Genomic DNA, 23,843 nt, shown 5'->3' on the forward strand with positions numbered 1-23,843 from the left:
GGCGCTGTGGAAAGACGGGGTCTGCTCATACAGCACCTGGTCAAATCGGATCAGTGGAAGTCCCCAAGGGCAAAGGCTGGGCTCCCTAGACCCCACAAGCGTTCAAGCAGCTCCTCCTACCTCAGCCACCACCAGGGGCTACCATCTTGGTCCATTATTGTTCTACAGCTTGGTGCCTCAACACAGGTAAGGACTGAAAAGCGTGTGGGGGAGTCCTAGCGAGGCAGCGCCCTGGCCGCCTCCTTCCCCTCCTTATTTGGACAGCCCTGGCCACATTTTCCTCCGTTACCCAACCGTCACCATGGAGAGCGCGGCTGTTTATTTAACAGGACAAACATTTTCTCCGGATTACAGCAGGCAGGCCCCAGGGAATCGGCTTCTACCAGGAAGTAGAAAACATGTTATAATACTTGAGGTTGTAAAATACCATGAGGCTTGCAAACTCCAGGTCCAGGCTGTCAGGTCCCTGTTACATAAAGTTGGAAAACAGTCAGAGTTTGCTCGCCTGTGATTAGCCAGGCTCAAGCTGTTCTTGCAGGCTGGTCAGAGGGGCGTGTTCAGGTCAGGGACACATACCAGGCTGGGGCCTTATGATGTATGCGTCTGTGCTTACAAGGAAGTAGGTTCTTTACTGGTTTTCATTTCCCTCAGAAATGAAAGCAGTGAGGTGGACGTGTTAAGTTCCTGGTGGCATGGAGACTGATCCTTTGTCCAGACTTTGCTTCCAGGCCGTGTTCTGTCGTGCTTGTTTGTTGTTTCCAGCTATTTATTATGGACAGTGTGGCGAGCTGTAGTACTGTGAAGTCCCAGCAGCTGGCCTGGGGTACCCGCTCCCACCCCAGACTCATGACACTGCACTTTCCTAATGTGCCTCTGTCTGGCTGAGGAGAGTGACCATGGCCGAGTGACCGGGTCAACAGCCGCAGCTTAACTCCCGCTCTCAGGCTGACTGCTGTCCGTGGGCGAGGCTAGTGGGTGGATATGGGAGGGTGTGGGCTCAGGCCAAGAGGGTCTTGGCCAAGTCCTCCTTCTCCCTCCACAACCCTCCCCGAGACTTGTACCCTCTTTCCCAGGGGCTCCTGCCCACCCAGCAGGGCTGGGACAGAGTGCCTGACCAGGAGGCAAAGTCTGCTTGGACCAGCAGCTGGTTCTGCCAACTTGGCAAATTGATGTCAGTCTATCAGAGCCTTTCATGCTGAGCAGTGCATTTTCTGGAATAATGAGGTTCTGGAAGACTTAGCTTAGTTTGTTGCCTTACATTTCTGCCATTCTTGCCTGGTCTTTTCGTAAAAGTTTATCTTCCTCTCTAAGGTAACCTAGTGGCAATAGTGACCCTGTTCACATAGACATCCCCTACCCCAGGAATTGGAACTGCCAGGCACAGACTAGGAGTCCCAGGAACTGAGCCCAACACAGAACACCCAGGGTGCACCAGGGGTGGGGTTGGATAGAATGGGGTGTCTTAGTCCTTTGCATGAAAGCCAGAGGTGCTCCCAGCAGGCTCCACAGTGAACTCCCTCACCCTACCCCAGTTACTGTGTGACCTGGCTGTCTATTTCTTGTGGGGATTTAGCCCCAAGGTGGAAAGCTGGTATTTGTTGGTCATTTATCACATTCCAGATATATATCAACCCATTTAATCCTCCCAAGTGCCAGTACGAGGGGGGGACTTTTTATTCCCGTCGTAAAGGTGGGAAACACGGCACAGAGACTAAGGAACTTGTCAAGATCACCTAGCCGAGAAGAGTGGAGTACGGCAGAAAGCTTGGCCCTCCTGGACCGCTTGTCCAGCTGCCCTGCCACGGCTGCCGCCCCGCCACCCTCATAACCTAAGGCCAAAAAGATGGGCTGCTCATCTGAGGGGAGGCCTGGGGGATGAGATGGATGTGGTCTAGTATTAGGGGTCAAGAGAGAACAAATCCTGTGGCTTCAGGGGGACTGTGTGCCCACCCTGAACACAGGAGCTCACGTGACAAGTCGTCATCCTGCGTGCTGTGCTGCTAGGACATCCTGCACCTCTCTCCCAGCCCCCACGCGCATGCGCTGACCTACTGCTCCTTTATGGCCTCCAGAAAATTTTCATATCCGGTGTGTTCTAGTTCCTTGTTGGTCCTTCGTGTTCGGGGTGAGCCCTGGGAGAGCAGGATAGCACCTGTGCTCTAGTGTGTGCGAAGGCTGCCCTAGGGGTCACTGGGCAGCAGGGCCTGCAAGGGTGCCCCTGTGCTTTTAGTGTTATCACCTGGGTTTGTCCTGGACTCCTACAGCACTTTCATAGTGTGTGCGCAGAACTCTGGTACACAGTCCTGGGCTGTGCTAACCTGCTTCTCCCAGTGGGTGCGTAGTGCTCTGTGGTGCAGAGACCTGGCAGATGCACAGTGTTCTGTGGGGCAGCCCCAGGCTCTCCTGGCCTCCTCCTCCTCCTGGCAGGTGCACAGTGCTCTGTGGGGCAGAGTCCCAGTCAGCGTGCCTTCGATAGTATGCGTTATGCCCTAGGAGTCCAGCAGGAAATGCTCAGAACTCACACTCATACACCTTGCTCCTAGAGGAGAATGGAAACATCATGCTGATACTTCTCCCACCCCACTTCATGGGGAGAAAGTGATGACGTTATCCAGGTGTCGGAGGAGAGTGGGCCAGAGGGAACAGCAGTGCAGATTCTTTGGAGTGAGAGTATACACACAGGCTAGACTGGGGGAGGAGGGAGGGTGGATAGATAGCGGCGATGCCCGGGGACAGCTAGACCTCGAAGAGCCTTCAGTCCCTTTTATAGACAAAGTCTGTCCTCTGAGTAAGGGTCCCATCACAGGCCTAGTATAAGTAACATTCACTCGCCAGAATCACTTCTCCTGTTGTGTTGATTGCAGTGGGGGCCAGGTAGAGAGTCCAGTTTGGAAGCTGAGATTGGCCTCTGGTCAGAGTGGTCACATTAGACAGGTAGCACACAGAGACCCCCGCCCCACCCCACCCCCGCCGGCTTCGGCACGCTGGGGTTCTGTTGTTCCACAGACTAAGCGCTCACAATGTGTGTGTGTGTGTGTGTGTGTGTGTGTGTGTGTGTGTGTGTGCGCGCGCGCGCGCGGGGGTGGGGTGGGGTGGAGGTGGGTGTGGGTGGGGGGATGGGGGGGGGTAGGCATTTCTGTGTCTCAGTTCCTAGAAGGAGAAAGGTCACGCGCTCCTTCCAGAGAGTCTCTGTGATTACATTTCCAAGCTCCTCCTGTGGCCAGCTGTTCTCCACCTTAATCACCATGCAACGGGTCCTAGTAATGTTCGGTGACCAGAGGGCAAAACGGCTTATCCTTTGCGTTCTCCTGGTGCTGGCGATCTTCCCATCAGTCCTACATCTCTGTGGGAAGGTCCCCTCCATGAAGGCTGTGCTTAGGCACGCTCCAAAAGTCTCCTCCCTTCTGTCTTTCCTTGAACTAGGCACAACTTCCAAACTGCTAAAAAAAAAAAAAACCACAAAGGCCAGGACTTGCTCATTTGGTTCTGACTTCAGCTGGGGCAATTTCTGTGTTTAGGTTTCTTGTGACTTGGGATACTGGCAAAGTCCCTCTCTGTGACAGAGCAAGCAAGTCCCTGTCTGGGGCGTGTGTCGTCCGTGTGTCCGCCCCCCCCCCCCCAGCTCTTCTTTACACAGTTGGGTATAAACAGTGCCTCAGCCTGGTGCCTCAGCCTGGTGCCTCGGCCTGGTGCCTCAGCCTGGTACCCCCCTTCCTACTTTGCAAGTCAGGTGTTTGTTTTTCCTCCTTGGATACTGATACCCCTTTCTTTGCTCTTGAAAACATAACTTTCTGTGGGGTTGCTAGACTCCTGTTATGTAATATTGCTGGTACCCAGGGCGTCTGCAGACTGGCAGATTCAAACCCGTCTTTATCTCGGTGTTCTGAGGCTTTCCTAGAAAACTATTTTCCCTGGGTGAAAATGGCCACTTTCCCCTCAGTCTGTCCTTCTGCTAGGTAATGTCACCTTTCCCTTCTTAGACAAGTATGGTGCACACACCTATCATCTCTGTAACCCCGGCCTAGGGCAGGCTGAGGCAGGAGGATTACAAGTTCAAGACCATCCTGATCTACTTAGAAAGACTTTATTTTACCAAAAGGAGCAACAGCAACAACAAAATGACTTTCTCCGGCATCCCCGTCACCACAGGCATCTCTGCCTCTTGACTGGTCTGTGTCCTTTTTCATCGGTTCTGAGGTGGTGTTTTCGTCTTGGCCTGTGGAATTATCTCAGTTTGGGTTGCTTGGTTCGTCAAACCTGTCGACTGTAGGATATTTGTGCATCAGGAGAAGTGGGTGCTGGCTGCCCTGAGCTGCCCTCCCTCTCTGCTGGGGGCTGTGTCTCTCTATTGGAGATTTCTCGAAAGCCCTACTTTGGCCTTCCTTTGTTACTTGTGGACAAACAAGGTCTCATCACTCAGCTGGTTCCTAGAAGCAACCTAGCTAGATTCTGTGGAGTCAGAATCTCCCTGGAGTCAGCCCTTCAGTGGGTGAAGGGTCGTGTTGGGCCTTGGGATGCCATCACCAAGGTGTTGACTGGATGTCACCTGCTTTGTCTCCTGTATACATGGCCACCTTCTTGGTGTGACCCTGCAGGGGACCTCAGGCTGTGGCGCCCCACAGTGTGTCTGTGAGCATCTTCCCGGTGGTTCCACTGTCCATTTGTCCCACTGTGGCAAGGGGGAGGAGGGGGGGATCTGCAGTGCTGGCCATCTTCCTTGGGGCCTGGGGCAATCCAGCAGGGCATGAGACTCCAGTGCCACCCCCGGTGTACCGCTGCTTCCGTCCCCGCTACACCCGTGTATGCCCTTGCTTGGTGGCGAACAGTGGGGCCCTTTTGGGATCCCCTGGGCTCCTGAAAACCATGCTGTTCCTCCGGCAGCTTTAAATGTTTGGTCATTTTACATGAATGATGGGGGAAATGGGTGGGAGGTGAATCTAGAACTCATTCCTGTCTTTGTTCCATCCTAGGCAGGGTGAGCTCATGCTGTAGACGGGCAGTGCCAGGGTGGGCTTAGTCAGCACAGAGAAACCCCTAAGCTTAGGGTGGGTACAGGACCAGAGCATCCTGGGTCAGGCCAGTCAGGAGCTGGATGCTACCTGATATTATGCAGCCCTGGGTGAGTGTCCTGCCCCGTCAGTTCACCTGCGGCATGGAATCTTGCATGCAGTGACTAGTGTGACCTGGGCTGTGTCCACCTTCCATTGGCAACCTGTGTTTTCCTGACTGCCAGGAAGCCAGTGGAGATGTTGTACCTTCCAGGGGAACCTGCTGCTTCACTTGGCCTGCTAGCAAGAGTCAGCAAGTCTCTAGTTCTCTGGCTTCCTCGTGTGCTTGGTAGAGTAGAAGTCAGAAGGACAGAGTGGCCAGGCATTTGTTCCTCAGCCTGCAGTGATCTGGATTTCTTTAGCTCTTTCTTCTCCCCTACCCACTTGAGTGGTGATGACTACCTCTCTCAAGCCCAGTACCCAGCCCTTAACTGCTTTTAGCTGTTTGCAGAAACCTGATGTGACCCAGCCTAAATGACGTCTGTTTTCTGCCAGGGTCCTGCTGGAAACATTATCCCTGGCCCTCCTTTTCTCCCAGTGACATTTAACAGTCTCCTATCCCTGAGCTGTGACCTCCTGACTGGTGTTATGCCCACCTTTCCCAGTCACTAAGTCTGTAACCCTTCAGGGAGTTCGGCTTTCTATGAAAGCCTTGGTAGTGATGGAGTTTTAGCCCCTTCTCCACACCGACTCCTAAGCACACAAGTTCAAGTTTCTATCTAGTGTGGCCATGGGATCCTGCCAAATGTAAACCAAGTCCCACGGCTGTGATGCTTAGGCAGTTCAGTGGCCCCTAACTGTCCTGGGTAAGCTTGGATCTCCTTCCTGCTCACACCACCTTATACCAAAGCCAGGCTACTGTAGTGATAGAGCCCCTAGCATCTGGAGCTTGCCATGGCATACCCACTGGACCAGCCTCATGGAGGCCTCTTCACCCCTCACCCAGCAGCATCACCTCTCCAGGAGGCCCTACTGCCTGCAGCGTCTCTGTGACTCATGCTGTGCTGTGAGGAAGTTGTTGCTGGACCCTGCTGCTTAATGTCACCTAGGGAGACAGTAGGATAGAGAGTCTCAGGCCCTGCTCACCATGTAGCATGACTATATTCCCCCAGTACCTAGGAGGCTGTCAGTGTCCTTGTCTGTCTGCTGACAAGGTGTCAGCACCTCCATGGCCCAGCTGAGGCCCTCAGGTCAGCTGTCTTCCTGATCCAGGACCAATAGGAGCTAAGGAATCAGGACCACATGAGCACACAAGTACATGACAGTTGTGCCATTGATAATGGGAATCACACCCAGGGCCTCGCCCATACTAGACGCAGGCTCTATAGTATGGAGCTTCATCCCCAGCCTCACTGGGGCCTTTTAACATTTGACCACAATCTTCTCTCCTTCACCAGCTTCTTTCCAGAGCCCGACATGAATGGATACGTGGACTTTTCCCGTAGTCCCACCAGCCCCTCCAAGGAGCCAGGGGAGCCTCAGCCCAGCCAGGCTGCGCTTCAGGAAGACGTGGACATGAGCAGTGGCTCCAGCGGAAATGAAACCAATGAAAACTGCTCCACAGGGCGGGACTCTCAGGGCAGTGACTGTGATGACAATGGGAAGGAGCTGCGGATGCTAGTGGAACCTTCCAACACTCACCCGAGGTAGGTTCAGCCTCAGGCTGGACCCTCACACACAGGACACCTGTGGCTTCCTCCACGTTTTCTGTTGTCCATCTTCGAGCAGCAAGTACCAGAACTTGCAGGATTGCCGCACTACTTAATTCTGTAGATAATATTTATTGGGGTCTGTCCTTCTGAATGATGATAATACAGTCATCTTTGCATTTTTGTATCTGATGCCACTTGACAGTCCGGTGAGATCTTGGAGGTGGCTGCACACACACCTACAAGGCAGGTCACAGAAAACGATTTCTCCTTTTGCATTTCCACCTCTCCATGCTCAACTCTCCTGATACCTGAAGATCTTATGTTCCAGTTTTAACATAATTTTTCCTGTTTTAAATTTTAATTTTAATGTGTATGGGTGTTTTGCCTTTATGGATGTCTGTACACCACTTGTGTGCTTGGTGACCACAGAGGACATAAGAGAGCATCATATGCCCTGGAACTGGAGTTACAGATGGCTGTAAACAGCCATGTGGGTGCTGGGAATCGAACCTAGGTCCTCTGGAAGTGCTTGCTCTTCACTGAGATGATTCTCCAGCCCTGATTCTTATTTTGTGAGAAGCCATGGAGGGCCTCAGACATGCCAGGCAGGTTCTTTACCCCAAAGCTGTCACCCAGCCCACCCTACTGTTCTCTTAAGTCTCTGGTGTGATGTCCCCAGTCTGTTGTGCTGGCTGCATGGGGGGAAGAGGTGTATAGAGATCTGTCACTGAGACTGTCACTATCTGTTCTCACAGCCCTGATGCCTTCAGACTGATGATGACAGAGCCAGAACACAACCCCTCCACAAGCGGCTGCAGGTGAGACCCACCATACCGCCCACCTCATGCTCTTTCAGTGGCATGGAGCCCACCACAGCTTCTACCTCATGCTCTTTCAAGGGAGGTGGGACCCACCACAGCTCCCACATCATGCTCTTTCAACAAGTTTCAGGACTTCCTCGTAGGCCAGGTTTGAAAGTAACGTGACTCTTAAGCTTGGATAATTCTGTTGGCCTGAGCAGCACAGCAGTCAGTGTGACAGGTGGCACCTGCCTGTCACACAGCCACAGGCCCCATTCCTCTCTGAGCTGGTTGTTCATGGGCATCTGGTTTCCTCCCAGCTCCCTCTAAGCATCCTTGCCTCAGGCCTGTGTGTCCAGCAGGAACTTCCTCACCTTTTTGCAACAAATGATCTGTGTGTTCACAGACATTTTCTTATCGCTAGGGCAGAGTCCTCTCTCCCAGGCGTGTGGGCCCTTGGCCACTGAAGTCTCGGGAACCTGACCCATCATTCTTTGGATACCTTCTCCTCAACATAAGCCATTTCCTGCAGCAATTCCTTGCTATCTATCTTTCCTGTCTTCTTCTGCTCGATCTCTTCTCCTTGGAAACCCCACCCCACCCCACCCCACCCCTTTTTTTTTTTTTTTTGGTTTTTTGAGACAGGGTTTCTCTGTGTAGCTTTGGAGCCTGTCCTAGAACTCACTCTGTAGACCAAGCTGGCCTTGAACTCACAGAAATCCACCTGCTTCTGCCTCACGAGTGCTGGGATTAAAGGCGTGCACCACCATACCCAGTTGGGACCCCTTTCTTAAAGGTCCCCTTTCCTCTCTTCTGTTCTCATGGTCCATGCTCATGTCTCCAGGAGCTATTTTGCTGTCCTTCATACAGTCTTTGTCCCTCTGCATGGGGTAGGGAATGAGATAGCCCAGTGGCAAAGCCTACACCACTATACCAAGGGTTGACCAGCATCCCTCCTAAACGAGGCCCAGCCTGACCCCAGGACAAGGATCTTGTTGAAAGGACTTCTCTCTCTGGGTGAGAACAGGGATTCTTATCAGTCTGTGGTCTCCTGGAAGGAGGCGATTAGCCATGTCTCTAGACCTCATTCCTGACCACAACTGAGATGGTGTTGCTGGTCCGAGGTGAGGGAGGCCAGGAGTGAAGAATACAGCTGTCCCTGCCCCCAGCCACTCTCTTCAAAAGACTCACATTTGATTGCCTTTTTTCCTGAATTCCACAGTAGTGAGCAGTCTGCCAAAGCTGACGCACACAAAGAACTGATAAGGACACTAAGGGAGCTGAAGGTCCACCTCCCCGCAGACAAGAAGGCCAAGGGGAAGGCCAGCACACTGGCAACCTTGAAGTATGCCCTGCGGAGCGTGAAGCAGGTGAAGGGTATGTGCACTTTACACGTCTGTTCACACCCAGTGAAACAAGAGGGTTTTGTTTGTTTGCTTGCTTCTTTGTGCGTATGGGCCCGTGTGTCTCTGTGTGTGGCGGTGGGTGGTGTGTGTGCTGCGCATGTGTGTGGAGTGAGCTATCTTCTTCCATCTTTATGTAGTTCCAGAGACTGAACTCGGGTCTCTAGGTTTGCACAGCAAGAGCCCTTACCCTCCGATCCATCCTTCCAGCCCTCGAAACGTGTTAAATGTCTCAAACTATAGTGTAAATAGTCTCAGCGTTCTAAGATTCATCCCTGAAATGGCAGAAGGAAGCAATAAAAATACAATGAAGTTAAAGTCAGTTAAGAACCATGGTTCCTCACTGTTTTCTGCTGAACTGGACTTTCAGAGGCAAAACCAAAAATAGGCAGAAAACCAGTGGATGGGAAAAGTCTATGTACCTCGTAAGCTTCTTGTGGTAAGATCGGGTCATATGCAGAAGTCTAGCATGTTCTAGGCTCTGGCATGTGTTTGGGACAATGGCTGAGTTCAGAATGATGGTCACATGAGCTAATGATGGTCACATGGAACTATGAGCTGCGTGGGTCAGAATGGAATTGAAATACAACATTCCTGAGGTCTTGTCCACCTTTATCCTGTAGCCTGAAAAAAGAGACAGAGGGGGTTGCCAGCTCTTCGCACTGGCTTTTCTGAAGCCAGGACCTCATGTAGCCCAGGCTGACCACAAACTCACTATGCTGGCTGTGTAACTGAGGCTGACCTTGGGCTTCTAGAGCCTTTGCCTCCTCCACCTTTCAACTGCTGGGATTAGGTGTGCACCACCATATCTGGTTTGATGTGATGTTAGGGATTAACATAAGGCTTTGTGCAATCTTGGCAAGCACTCTACCAACTGAGCTAAATCCCAGGCACTGTGTGTGTGTGTGTGTGTGTGTGTGTGTGTGTGTGTGTGTATGTAATGTGTGTGTACCTGAATATATGTATATGCACCAAATGTGTGCAGTGCCAGTGGAGAGCAGAAGAGGGCATCAGATCCTCTGGGACTGGAGTTACAAAGCAGTTATGAGCCACCATGTAGGTGCTGAGAATTGAACCCTGGTCCTCTTAAGCACCGAGCATCTCTCCAGCCCCTTCCACCGAGGCACGTCTTAATTCATGAATTCAACCCAGGTGACTGACTCATTTCCTGTTCATCTGAAAATGTTTACCTACAAAACTTTTTCTGTCCTGGTAGTTATTTCAACCAAGAAGGAAAGAGACAGGGCACAGCAATGCCACCCGTCACTGGGTTCTGTCTCAGGAGACCTCTCGCTATCATGCGTGCACAGTCAGGGCAACTGTAGCCATCGACCTTTCCTATTTGGGGGCCTTCATGCAGCAGAACCTGCTGCTGCTTGTGTGTTTGACTTTCAGGAGACAGAATATGGCAGAACATTTTAACAGGCCCGTGAGGAAGGAGACTGAGGCTTCTAAAGAAGGACCTGGAAAAGAGCTGCGGTGCTTTCCTGTGCAGGGAGCCCGTGGGTCTCCAGCACCCAGCAGACTCAGCCTCCTTCAGTCGCTCCAGCCCAGGACCTGCGTGGGTCGGCTCCCCCTCTCCTCGGGCCATCGCACTTGCCCTTGACTCCCAGACCCCGGGAACACTAACCAGGTGGAAAGCAGGCAGCCCATCCTGAGGTTCAGGCCTCAGTCCCCTGGATGGTCATTCCTGGAAGGCCTAGCTGTAGGCATTGGAAGAAAGGCCCAGAAACTTTTAGTCAGTTACTGAACACAGGGACGTGAGCTTTGTGGGTGCTCTGCTGTGGAGAAAACATCTTCTTACAGCCCTGGCTCAAAGTACTGAGTGCTTAGGCCCTTTTTTTAGTCCCTTTTCTTTCCAGCCACTGATGGTGGGGATGTCGCTGGCTGTGTGATCCTTTGCAGTGAACAGGTAGAAGCGAGCATCCCACTGGGGCAGGGAAGGCAGGTGCCAAGGGCAGGTGATAGGAAAATCAAGCCCCCACCAACCCTTCACCCATGTGTGGTACCTGTGTGAACCTTTGGTCACAGTCACACACATGCGCTGAAGGCTGAGTACTGCATGCTAACAAGCACACATCAAAATGGACGAAGCCAAAAAGCTGTGATCTAGGCTTTACAGTCAGCGTTACCAGCTTGTCTTGTAGCCATCAAGCATGTAGGCCAGGCTTGTGTCCAGTAGTCTAGGGATGAACCTGTACTTCAGTCTTCTAAGTGTCTGGACAGCTTTTTGTCGGTCGTAGGCAGGTTGCTGGTATTGATCTTGGGTCTCTGGAGCCAGCTGTAGAGGCATTATTCTGTGGTGTGCTGGCCTCTGCATGTTTGGGTGGTCTCTTCAGCCTGAAACCTTGGTGGGCTCCTCTCTCAGCTGCTCTCCCTTTTGGAAGATGGATGTGGTCTGAAGAGTGCTGTCTGCCAGCCAGTGCTGGTTAGGCCAAACATGTTTGGGAACCTGGGGCTCTAAGGCTGAACCCCACAGTGGAGACCATGGCTCTGGCGCCTGTGCCTAAGGAAAACCCGGCTCTCTGGAAAGAGCAGCTCAGTGAGTCAGCCCGAGCTGGAGGCAGCTCACTCTCTGGGGACTGTTGGTTTCCACGCTTCATGCTTGGCCTCCGCAGTAACTCCAGAACTTGGGAGCTCTGCCAGTTCAAGAACTTTCCTAAGCTTTCCAGCAGAGAGCATGCTCGGAAACCTACCAGCCTGTGAAGGTGGAGTAATCAACATCAGATAAGACCCAGCCATGGGTCCAAAGACCCTACCACCACACTGCAGGGAACACACGCTTGGCTGAATCCCAAGGTCAAACTCCAGGACACAGCCACCCTAGGTTCCAGCTGCCCAGGCATGTGGAGCTGTCGAGACAGGAGTGACTGTTTCACTTCCATGTCCAGTGAGACCTGCTCTGACTTGGTTCCCCCAAGTCTCCTACAGATACGAACTCATATCATGGCCACATTTGCGGGTGCTGCTCACAGCACTTTCCAGTGTGGCTTCTGGGACCTGTTCCTCTTTCAAGCCATGAGTTCTGCCTGCATGGAAATCCCAAACGGGACCACCAAGGCTCCAGTGCAGGGGCTACTGCTGTGGTCCTGAGTGAGACCATTGTGGTTGCATCATACTTTGGGGCCCTGTGGACCCTTATGACTTTAATGTATTTATCAGTTTTTAAATTTGTAACAAAGACCTGGCACGTCAGAGAAAGTCTCCGGTCTGCTCTTGAGTGCTGGTCACTTATGTCTATGTTCTCTGGATCCAGAATATTCTATCCCATCCCACTCGTTCATTTGAGGAACATGGACCCCGCCTGCAGGGGCCAGTGACAGTGTGCTGTCACGTTGGTTCCACCTGCTAACCCCGGGTGTTGTTTCTCCTCTAGCTAACGAGGAGTACTACCAGCTGCTGATGTCCAGTGAGAGCCAGCCCTGCAGTTGTGATGTGCCCTCCTACACCATGGAGCAGGTTGAGGGCGTTACCTCGGAGTACATCATGAAGAATGCTGTGAGTGTTTTGACAGGGCACAAGTTCTCCCTTGGGTGAGCCAGCTGGTCCACTGTCAGGAAGCAGGTCCACTCCTCTCGATAAAATAAAATCACAGAATTGGTGATTCTGAGGTGAAGTCATGTTCTAGACTTCTGCTCTCTCCTGGGAGATTGTCTTCATCTCTGGCTGACTCTGACTCACAGCTCCCAGTTCCAGAGAAGCCCAGCCACGCATGAGGCTCCAGCTTTCTGTGCCTTGAGGATACAGAGACAGGCTCAGAGACCATCCCCTTGTCCAGGCTTAGTGGTAAATAAGGTCTGGGTTCAAAGCCCACATTTCTAAATGTGTAAAGGCCTGGGGGAGGAGAGGCCTTACTCCTGAATTCTCAGTGAGAACAGGCAGTAATCCTGTGAGGACTAGTGGTGACACTTGCCTCAGCCTAGCTCCTTGAGCCTTCCTGCCTCTTTCTGCTGATCAAATCCCTCCAAGGGGCTGGCCTATGATCAGAGGGGCAGGCAGCTCTGCAGGCCACCCCCAGAACCTGAAAGAGGCTAGCTGGCGAAGGTCACTCACCATGCCAGGGGAGTTAGCACAGCAGCTGGGGAAGGCTGGCCTAATATGCCGTTCCTGATGGTGTTATGATGGATGTCTGCACTGGAACAGGAAAGTCAGCTTGGCCAGGCTTGAGGAGGCCCAGACACCCCCCGCCCCCGGTCCTCATGTTGGGGTGCTCCCACTAGCCTTACAGCTGGTCAGTCTCTACTGACAATAATCACCTGATCATGTTCTCCATTTCCAGGATATGTTTGCTGTGGCTGTGTCCCTGGTGTCTGGGAAGATCCTATACATCTCTAACCAAGTTGCCTCCATTTTTCACTGTAAGAAGGATGCCTTCAGTGATGCCAAGTTTGTGGAGTTCCTGGCTCCTCATGATGTCAGTGTGTTCCACAGCTACACCACCCCTTACAAACTTCCGCCCTGGAGTGTGTGCAGTGGATTAGGTGAGGTCCTGGCCGCAGTGCCTTGTCTCCTCTGAGTAGGAGTATGGAGAAGGCTGGTGGCATGGCAAGAGGTTGGGAGCTGGCCCCCATCACAGCTATGTCAAAATGGCCGGCGGAGCCCTCCTGATGGGCGGCCGTTCACTGATCTGTCTAGGGTAAGAGGCAAACAGTCGTTTGTCTCCAGAATAAATAGCCTCGTGGTAAACTCCAGAGAGATTTCAAAATTAGGCATTTTTAAAATGAGGTTATGCTGAGTAGGGATCCTGACATAACTGTAGTGTGGGGAGATGGGGTGCTTCCTGCAAGGCCAAGGAATGTTAAGTGGAGTGCCAGCTTCCTGCAGGCAGTTAATCCCCTTGTGGCCTCAGCTGCCATAACGGACAGGTGTGACATTTGTCAGGGTGACCTCTCGGGGCTCTTCACCTTGGCTGGAGGCAGGTCCAGAAGTGTAGGTTATAAGCTCTCCGAGCTTGCACGGTGCTTTCTCTGCTCACTAGCAAGTGTGTATGCCTCCTGTGTGCTCCACCTGTGTCCAGGCTTCTTGCCCTTGCCCAGCCCTTCTTATCTGGCATCCAGGCCACTCTGTGCCTTCTCTCCCCGGAGCCAGGCATTCTCCTTGTGCCCTTCCAGCTCCACTGCCCCCCTCCCCATCAGTCAGCTGTAGTTTGAGTGTGATTTGTCCCCTCCAAAACTTGCGCTGGATTTTGCTGATGTCACAGTACTGAGGTGGGACCTTGAGGTGATGAGGTCATGAAGAGGGACTAATGCCTCTCTCCTGGGTCAGAGTTCCCTGTCAGGACTCAACTGGCACCAAGGGGTGGGTCACTCTAAAGCAAGGCTGTCCCGTGTGTGTGTGTGTGTGTGTGTGTGTGTGTGTCCCCACGCTGTTTTCTCCGTGACTGGAAGCAGTGTGTGGCCCTCCCCAGCAGCTCATCCGATCCTTACCATCCTTACACTGTGCTGTCAGACGTTCTGGCCTCTAGAACCATGAGCTTCCTCCTAAGTCATCTGTGACAGATTGTCATAGCAACAGAAAACAGTTTGAAACAGTCCGGGTGCCAAGAACTGGGTGCTGCTGCAGAGGTACCTGAAAAAGCACTGACAGATTTGGAACTTGGGAGTGGGGAGCAGCTGAAGGGTTTCAAAGTGAAAACCAGAAAAGGCCTGAGTGTTGAGAGCAGTTCTGGTGTGGGGGCGGGGAAGACAGGACTACTGGGGGAAGCTCTGATTTGCATAAGTGGCTGTGACCGGCCTGCTGATGGAAGTGTCGGGAGTTACCGCAGTCTGGCCACGTACAGAGTGGAAAGGAATGCAGGCTGCAGTCAAGCAGATTGCTAAAGGTTTCCATAGGTAGGAAATGAACAGGAGAAGACCTCCTCACCACAGGAAAAGCCCTGAAGGCAGGCACATCAGAGATCTCCAAGGATGCCTCTGCTGCCTGCATCCACACCTGGCTCTCTCCGGCTCTGGCTGTGGCCCCACCTCTGCTCCAGGGGCTGTAAGCCTAGGCCTTGGCAGTGTCCTTTCTGCAGACAGGAAGATGATGGCTTCCTTGGCCACAGGGCAGAGATGATGCAGAGAATATCACCAAGGCTGTGCCAGGCAGCACTGGCAGGGGCTGCCACCCTGGGAAGCCAGAGCAGCAGAGCTACCAGAGGCAAGCCACACATCCCAGGAAAGCCATAGGCAACCCTAACAGCCCAAGCTGGGCTGAGCCCAGCAAACCATGGAGCAGGGCTGCTTGGTTCTTTGGGAACCCAGTCTTACCCACTCGTACCCAGTGTGCAGGAGGTGGTCCCTAGGGAAACATGATGGACCCTACAGCTTTAGGACAAGGTCTGTGGACCCTGATTTCAGACTTGCCTGAGGCCTATCGCTCCTCCTCCTGGCCGGCCTTCCTCTGGAACAGCATGCCTATCCGACACCCTCTTCCCTTAAAGCAGATGGTTAGTGTGAGCTCACAGTTGGACTTGGGACTTTCAGGTCGGCACTAGAGACTATGGGATGGAAGTGATTATAGTTTGCATTGTGAGAAGAGCATGCGCTGTGGCAAGCCAAATGAACCACCTGTGGCCTAGACATGGGCTGCCCCTCTCAAACGCATGCTGCACTGTAGGGTCACTTGTGAAACACCGAATGACTGGTCTCTAAGGGGTGACTGAGTCACTCGGAGGAATCGGCAGGTGTGCTTTAGCTCACTTGGGACTGGATTACCGTGACCATTGGGTACCACCCCACCGGCAGCCCCTCTCTCCTGCCCTTGTGGCTGAACTTTGCCAAGCTTTGTTCTGTTCTGCCAACTTACTGTGAAGACTCTGACCCTGGGGGGTGGGGGGTGGGGTGCCATACTTCCAGGATCACAGCACTGCCACTGACAGTGGGGGTTGAGGGGGAGCTAGCCTCCACCATCATAGACAGGGCTAGCCAGCAAAAGAGCTCCTTGGTGTCTGTCCACACATGGCTGATGGACGATCACAGCCCCTTATGGGCTTTTAATGTCCAGAGCTGAAGCTGAACTAAAGACTGTAGCTTCTGAGGAGCAAGGACAGAACTCAGATTGCTGTGGCCTTGTGACCAGGAGCTACCTGCTGGGGCTGGCCGGTCACTGATCTCTGCTTACACAACGGCCTCTCGACCCTTGTCTTCACGTCACCCCTGGAATCTGGCCAGCGTGAGGAGTTCCCCTCCTCCCCATCCCCGTTCTGCCAGCATCAGAGCTGGACACTGCCACTGTGTCCTCCACCGTGACAAATGTACTCCCGCAGCAGGCAGCCCGGGGTAGACGCACCACTTGTTTGAGGGTTTCCTCTGAAGGAGATTGTCTACTTTCTCCTAGACCCAGAGACGGGGCTGACTGTTAAACATTCGCAGTGTGAGTTATTGGGGCATGGTTCAGGATTGTGGAAAGGAAATGGCTTGGCGTGTGGATGGACAGCCAAAGTATGGTCTAAATAGGAAAGAGAGTCTGGCCACCTCACAGGGGGCTTTGCAGGCTGCTAATTCTGTATCATTTTCTGTAACTGGTCATTTCCTATGTTTCTTCATTTCTTTTGAATGAAAGAAATACTGTATGTAAGCTAAAGTCTAAGGTCTTTGTAACCTTCAAACTGTTATAGAGACACCTGCTTCCCTTCCCTGACGTGAGGTCCAGCGAACTCACGTTTCCCAAGACATTGTAAATATAAAAGTAAGTTGATATTTTACCAAGTGTTGATATTTTCAAATGCCTGTGTCCCTTCTACTAGAAACAAGTATTTCAGAAATGGCGGTGTAAATGTTTAGGGATTTGCCCATAAGTACACGAAGTAGTGTGCCTTCGGCAGCTGAACTGCCAGTGTATCTATCAGTAACACCACTGTGCACCATTCAGGAATTTTAAACACATTTGTTAGCTCTTGCCAGTAATCCTAGCATTAGAGAGGCAGAGGGTGACGGATTGTCTCAAGTTCCAGGCCCACCAGGGCTACTTAGCAAAAAAACCCCTGTTTCAAAACGAAAAAACAAAACCCCTAAAGCCGTGGCTGTAAACTTGTAGGACAGTGTGATTTGGTGCACAGCACACCTTGGAATTGAACTGAATCTAAAATCTCTATGAAGGACTCACTTTGTACTTGGCCCAGCTCACAACGTACACCTCCGTTTGACTCTGTGTTTGTTGACTTGGGTGAATGACTCTGGGTTTTTCTTGTAGATTCTTTCACTCAAGAGTGCATGGAGGAGAAGTCTTTCTTCTGCCGTGTCAGGTAAGCCCAGTCTTCCCAACTCAGAAACCAGTCTGGACCGTCCACCACCAGTACTTGGGGGAGCCTTGGGGGTATATGTGTTGTACACACACACACACACACACACACACACACACACACACACACACACACACACACACACTCTGAGAGTGAGACCACACACAGCGTCTGCAGAGTCTGGGTGAAACTCACTTGAATGAGTTACATGATACCTGTGCGCAGGGAGTGCAAAGTGGGTAAATCAACCTGCTCTTCCCCCCAAAACCCCGAGTTCCCCACACTGGCCCTCTGTTGCTGAGGAAGACATTCTCTAGGGCCGAGGGCCAGACCGTGCACTAGCCCTGAATGTGCACCTGCATTTCTTTGATTAGAGTCACAGTGTTCCTTGCAGGCTCTTGGTGACCACCTGAGCATCCAGGACAATGTCAGCCATGCCCCCAAGGAGAGTTGGGCCCAGTATGCCTCTAAGGAAGCGACTCCCATCTTCCAGCTGCTTTGTCCTAATCCAACTGCAATTGCTCAAGAGAAAGGAGGGGAGGCCTCCTACTGCCCATTGTGTGGGCTCTGACCATTGGCCCTTCAGTGTGGGTCTAATGGAGAAGGCTAAGGGTGAGCGCTGGCCAGCTTCTCCAGTGGGTACAGCTGTGTGCTGCCTCCGGCATGGCCTAGGTTCCCACTAGAGACTTTGCTGTGGCGGCCTGGCTCAACATCCTTGGCATCGGGTACAATAAATGGAAGAATTGCTTAGCCCTAACAAACAGCCAGGGGTGGGGCTACCAGCAGGCCAAGGCTTTTCTTTGTCATGGCTCAGAGCCTTGACCCTCACCCCTCTCCACACCTCTCTCTACAGTGTTGGGAAACACCACGAGAATGAGATTCGCTACCAGCCCTTCCGCATGACACCCTACTTGGTCAAGGTGCAAGAGCAGCAGGGTACCGAGAGCCAACTCTGCTGCCTGCTGCTGGCAGAGAGGGTACACTCAGGCTATGAAGGTACAGCTATGCCTGACCAGGGAGCGCCCGTGTTAGCCCATCCTTCTTGCCTGTAGTCCACACACGATGTCTGAAAAGTACCTAGCTGCTCATCCGCCTTGGCGTCTCCCTAACTTTGTCCGTCTCCATCTTCCCTAAATTCAGCACAATTCTCTTTGTTATCTGGCTCTCCCCACAGCCACCAAGGCAGTTGTGTCCATATCCATGGCCCCTCTCCCCTCCCCTAGCTCTGCTGCCTTTGATCTGTAAAGTGTCACCAGCTCTGACAGATCTGAGGCCCCATATCCCTCCCATCTTTGCCCCTCATCCTGGCCTCTGCTTCATGACATCTCAGTACCCCAGAACCCCACTTACTCCTTCAGCCTCCAGTGCTGGGCCATCTTCGTTCCTGCCTTGGCCCATCCTGACTTCTGTCTGGACTGCCTTCCCTCTGCCTGGCTCTCCCTGCCCCTCAGCCTCTGGCCATCCAGCTGTCCTAACGCTGTCCCACCACGAAGGGCTCCTTAGGCCACCCTGCCTCCTGACAGTCATGGAGCCCAAGGGAAGCTGTGCCAACCTGTTTGCCTTCTTGGGATCCCTCTTAAGCAACTGTTTTCTAATACCATGGTCCTTGTGCCTACTCCAGATGCCTAGCCGGAAGCTGTTTGTTTTCTGTGTATCAACTCAGGAGTCACAGGACTTCAGATCCCCTGAGGGGTAGCCCCACCCTACCCCAGGAACATTTAGACTGCTTTCCCTGGAATTGCAATCTTTTGATTAGCCATGAGGTTTTTGTTTTGTTTTTACAAAGCACTTCCTAAAAGTGATAGTGTGTTCTAACATGATTTTTCTCTAGCACAGTGGTGTCTCTCTGCATCCAGAACATTCTCTTCCAAATGTTCATTAGGAATGTAGACAGGAAGAACAAGTTGTAACCCCAAATTATGAGTGTCCTTCAAGAACCAAAGATTTTTAGAATTTGATGGTTGAGAAAAACACTGGATATATGACTTCCTGTGTGGAATGTACTGTCTTTGGCCACCCTGGAAACTGTCAAGTTCTTCAGGGCAATGGCATTGGCAAACTATAAGTCCAAACTTAGAACTTGTAACTCGTTTTTCTAAAGGTCATTGTAGTTTCGTCCTATGAACCATGAAGGTGGTCCTCTGTCTTGGGTCCACTTGTCTCAGGTAGCATGGCAGCTCCCATTGGCCACCCCACAGAGGTTAGGAGACTGCTCGTGGCCGGCTGGTTGGGGCCCGCCCTAATTTCAGCGTGGTGGCTCAGTTGTTGAATCTGCCTTCTCATTTTCTCATTGGCTGCCCCTTACTCTCAGTCCTTGTGGTTTCCCTAGTCAAAACGGAACTGTGTGTTTCTTACAAGTGGGAATTCTGTTCTTTCAGCCCCTAGGATTCCTCCTGAGAAGAGAATTTTTACAACAACGCATACACCAAACTGCTTGTTCCAGGATGTGGATGAAAGGTGAGTTGTGTCCCGCTGTTCACACCTGCCTCCCACTGTCACTTGTCTGGAGTCAGGGGCCATCGTCATGTCATCAATGCTGGGACACATGCTCAGTGTCTCCTCATTGTCTCAGAAATTACCAGAGAATAAAAATGAACTTTTTGGCTTTTTTGCTGTTGTTGTTTTGTTTTGTTTTTTTGTTTGTTTGTTTGTTTGTTTTTTTTTTGGTTTTTCGAGACAGGGTTTCTCTGTGTAGCTTTGCGCCTTTCCTGGAACTCGCTTTGGAGACCAGGCTGGCCTCGAACTCACAGAGATCCGCCTGGCTCTGCCTCCCGAGTGCTGGGATTAAAGGCGTGCGCCACCACCGCCCGGCTGTTTTGTTTTTTTGTGTGTGGTTTTTTGTCTGTTTGTTTTTCAAGATGAGGATTCTCTGTGTAACCTCCCTGGTTGTCCTAGAACTCACTCTGTAGAGCAGGCTGGCCTTGAACTCACAGAGATCCGCCTGCCTCTGCCTCCCGGGTGCTGGAATTAAAGGTGTGCAGCTGAACTTTTTTGCTTTTGACATCGTTGCTGAAGACAAGGTTTCATGTCATTTTTGTCTACACAGTAATCAACAAAAATGTGTGGCTGCACCGTTCTGCAACCCAGTGATGTTTCAGTGAGACCACATACACTGTTGTGATTCTGTTACCTAGTGACAAGGCTGTCGTAATGCCATCCGGTGGCAGTTAGAGTGGCCACAGCTGTGCACGGTACAGCACCCTGCTTCTGGCTTATGTATTTACGCCTTGTCACTTTAGCAGGTGTTCCCCGTGGTGCCCTGTAGCAGCCTACACTTCTGTGTGCCCTGGGTTTCTTGATTGCATCAGCAGTCACCCCTGGTGACCAACCTGTGCTGTGCAGGTTCTGCTTCGTTTGCCTGACACTGCCTATGACAACAGAATTGCCTAGTGATGCATTTTTCAGACTCTGTCCCACTGTTACAGGACACATGACCATACAGGCAATGAAATTACACTCAGAGTTCATAAGATGCAGCTGTGGTGGCACACATTTATCTCAGCACTAAGGAGACTGAGGCAGGAATAATCGGGAGTTCAAGATCCTACTTCAAAACATGAAAGCAAGAAAACAACCACCACAGTTTATAAGAAATGAACATTATAAATGGGCTTTCTGGAGAACTGGAGATGATTTCAGTTGTACCTGTCTTTATCACCCTGTTTAAACTCTGTCTAGTGGGCAATGGTACCGTCAGGAATGGGGTGCCAAGGGCTAATGACGGGGAGATGTCATTGGCAAGACCTCAGCAGGGACCTGTCTTTCAGGGTCCCTCCACACCTTTTCTCAGCTCCTCGGGCTTGTCTCTCTGAACCTGCGGTGGAGGGTACTATAGCTGGTGTGCGCAGGCCTGGTGGACTCAAAAGTACTGGTTCTGAGCAGGTTGAGGTCCACTGTGCCTTTTCCCAGCTCTTTGGCAGATGCAGAGATGGGAATCAACTGACTGTCAGGAGTTGTTTGGAGAAACATGTCCTCAAAAAAAATCACAGGAAGTGGACAGAGAGCCAGATCAAGTCACCCCCTAGATTCTGGAGGATTGGGTCCTCCTCCTTTGTCTCCCTGGCCAGGGTCACAGGCCCCCTTTTCAGAGTCATGCTGCACTGCCTGCAGGGAGGTTCTGCTCTGTAGGCAGCCAAAGACCTGCCACCCCTGGCCTAGGTTGCTGGGTATGTCGTGCAGATCACCTGTAGCCCAGGTACCAGAGTGACAGTATCAGATGCAGAATCCTGGGCTGAGTGCACAAAGCCACCTAAGAGGCTACCGTTACTGCATAGGTCTAAGGACTCTGCAAACCACCACATGTTTTGCCCCAGCTGTGAGGCAAGTAGACAGGCTAGTGCCTGAGGGAGGCAATCTGCAGAGTTCTGCCTCGTGAGTGGAACCTATGCCGGGGGCCCCTTCATGGAACCCTGCTGTCAGGGGCAGGCATGGGGCCCTTCCTCCTTAGCTTTGTTCTTCCTTTCTTCTCTTTCTCCTCCTCCTCCCTGGCTCCTCATCCTCTTCCTCTTGCCCCCTTCTTCCTCCCCTCCCCCAGTTGCTTCAGCCAGGCTTGTATTGGGAGGGCGCCAAGGACATTCTGTACACTCTGTCTGAAAGGAAACAGGAGGCTGAGAGTATGCCTCAGATACTGAGGATAAAGTCAGAGTCACTCCATAGCCCAAGAAGGTTCTAGTCTAAGGTTTTGTGTAGAAGGGCCTTCCGCTGGAGCAGAGGGGAGTTTGAGGAATGCGGAGATGCTTGGGGGAAGGTGAGGCTGCTCACCCACCGAGCTAGATGCAAAGAGAGGCATAGAGGGCCGCTTTGGTTCCACCCCTACAGTGACCAGGGACCAGCCCAAACCACCAAGGGACCTCCACTTTACAGAAGCACAGGCCGGCACTGAGCAAGGGTCCCAGCCAGTCATGGGGACTCCCAGGGGAGCCACAGGAAATGACCTGACCTAGGGGTCAAAGTGACAGAAGGAGGACCTTCTGACTTAGAAAGGACAGCTTCCAGACAGCACCTGTTCAGCCGAGACTCACAGCAAGCCGATCAGAAATACCTTTATTAGAAAGGTATTAGAAAAAGAAAACTCAACATGCCGTCATGATGTATTCTTTCGAGAGGTCTAACACCATGCTGTTGCTTGACAGCCTCCTTACTGTCAGACCCACAGGGATGCTGGAGACCTCAGCTGCTGCAGAGCTGAAAGACTCGCTGCCTCTGCTGGGTTTCCATTGGGGGAATTTGGAGCCATGTCTGTCTCTGAATGAGGAGGTTCCCTAAGATGGCCGTCCCTCAGAGTCTGCTGTCTCTGCCCGACATCTGTATTCCATATGCTGACTGCCATGTCCCCTTGCCTTGCAGGGCGGTCCCCCTCCTGGGCTATCTACCTCAGGACCTGATCGAGACACCTCTGCTCGTGCAGCTCCACCCCAGCGACCGGCCCTTGATGCTTGCCATCCACAAGAAGAGTAGGTCGTCTTCTTTCAGCCCTGAGACTGTGTGCTATGGTGCTGGCAGGGGTCAGAACCACTGGGGATGCTGAGCCCTAGTGGATGCCCTACTTCCTTGCTGAGCCCTGGTGTCATCAGCCCTAGGTGGGCTAGGGAGACGACAACCCATAAAGAGTCCTTGGCAGCTCATTTATAGTATTGGTGTCCATGAATATGGGGAGACCAGCAGAGCTGTGGGGCAGGAAGGTTCTGACCATCCTCGGGAGTAGACTGCACAGGATCTCTCCAAACTAATCCTCTCAGTGGGTAACATGGAGAGATTCATGTCCTAAAATAGGTGGTTTCCTCTGTTGGAAACCACCCCAGGTGTGATTTGAAGCAGACACAGGAGTTGAAAGCAGTGGCTTTGACGAGGTGACCTTGGCCAGCTGGTGCGTGTCTGGTTTCTACCTCCCACACCAGCCCTGAGACCTGTTTCTTACCCCCTAGTCCTGCAGGCCGGCGGACAGCCTTTCGACTATTCTCCCATCCGATTCCGCACCCGCAATGGGGAGTACATCACACTGGACACCAGCTGGTCCAGCTTCATCAACCCCTGGAGCCGGAAGATATCCTTCATCATTGGGAGGCACAAAGTCAGGGTGTGAGTGCTCCCAGGGTTCCACTCTGGGTTTTGAGGGATCCTGGCCTTTTCTCACTTCCCACCAGCAGAGGGCAAAGATGGGGTCCTCTCCCCGTTGGAAGCCGCTGGCCACGCACATAGGCAAGGGGTGACCTGCCCAGGTGGGAGGAACTCATCCAGGCACAGCTGTGTGGCAGCTGGGGGTCTGTGGGGTGGAGATAGAGATTCTAGCCCGAGTGGCAGTGTGGGCGCCACATTCAGGCTGGACAGGCCCTTCTGATGAGGCAAATTAAATTCACACAGGGGCCCTTTGAATGAGGACGTGTTTGCAGCCTCTCCATGCCCTGAGGAGAAGACCCCGCACCCCAGCGTTCAGGAGCTCACAGAGCAAATCCACCGGCTGCTGATGCAGGTGGGTGCCACCCTAGGTGTATTCTGTTCTGCCTACCCCCATTTGTCTGCCCAGGTGGGCCAAGTTTGGATAGTGTGGTTGGCCTGAGAGCTACCAAGTGCCCTCAAGTTTTCCTAGCCTCAGACTCTTCCATGTGTGAGCCATGACCTTGAATGAGCAGTTGAAGGCTGTCCATACCCCACAGCTTGTCATACAGTTCCAATGTGATTTCCATTGATGTAAGGCTCGCTCTCTCCCAAAATACTATCAC

At 52.4% G+C, this 23,843-nt stretch overlaps 1 protein-coding gene across 1 annotated transcript in view; it reads left to right on the top strand.

The window, feature by feature from the left end:
• Nucleotides 1-23,843, top strand: part of Per2 (period circadian regulator 2) — a 44,588-nt gene that overhangs the window by 2,269 nt on the left and 18,476 nt on the right. The window contains exons 2-12 of the mRNA XM_052750409.1: nt 6,446-6,694; nt 7,456-7,518; nt 8,723-8,877; nt 12,280-12,401; nt 13,183-13,384; nt 17,076-17,127; nt 17,978-18,120; nt 19,503-19,581; nt 22,471-22,577; nt 23,049-23,202; nt 23,485-23,593. Of these exons, the coding sequence (XP_052606369.1) occupies nt 6,465-6,694; nt 7,456-7,518; nt 8,723-8,877; nt 12,280-12,401; nt 13,183-13,384; nt 17,076-17,127; nt 17,978-18,120; nt 19,503-19,581; nt 22,471-22,577; nt 23,049-23,202; nt 23,485-23,593 (1,416 nt within the window). The 5' untranslated portion in view covers nt 6,446-6,464. The remainder of the gene's footprint in view (nt 1-6,445; nt 6,695-7,455; nt 7,519-8,722; nt 8,878-12,279; nt 12,402-13,182; nt 13,385-17,075; nt 17,128-17,977; nt 18,121-19,502; nt 19,582-22,470; nt 22,578-23,048; nt 23,203-23,484; nt 23,594-23,843) is intronic.

This window comes from Peromyscus californicus, unplaced genomic scaffold (assembly GCF_007827085.1).
Source record: "Peromyscus californicus insignis strain IS unplaced genomic scaffold, ASM782708v3 Scaffold_21__1_contigs__length_65335640, whole genome shotgun sequence".
Taxonomy (NCBI): domain Eukaryota; kingdom Metazoa; phylum Chordata; class Mammalia; order Rodentia; family Cricetidae; genus Peromyscus; species Peromyscus californicus.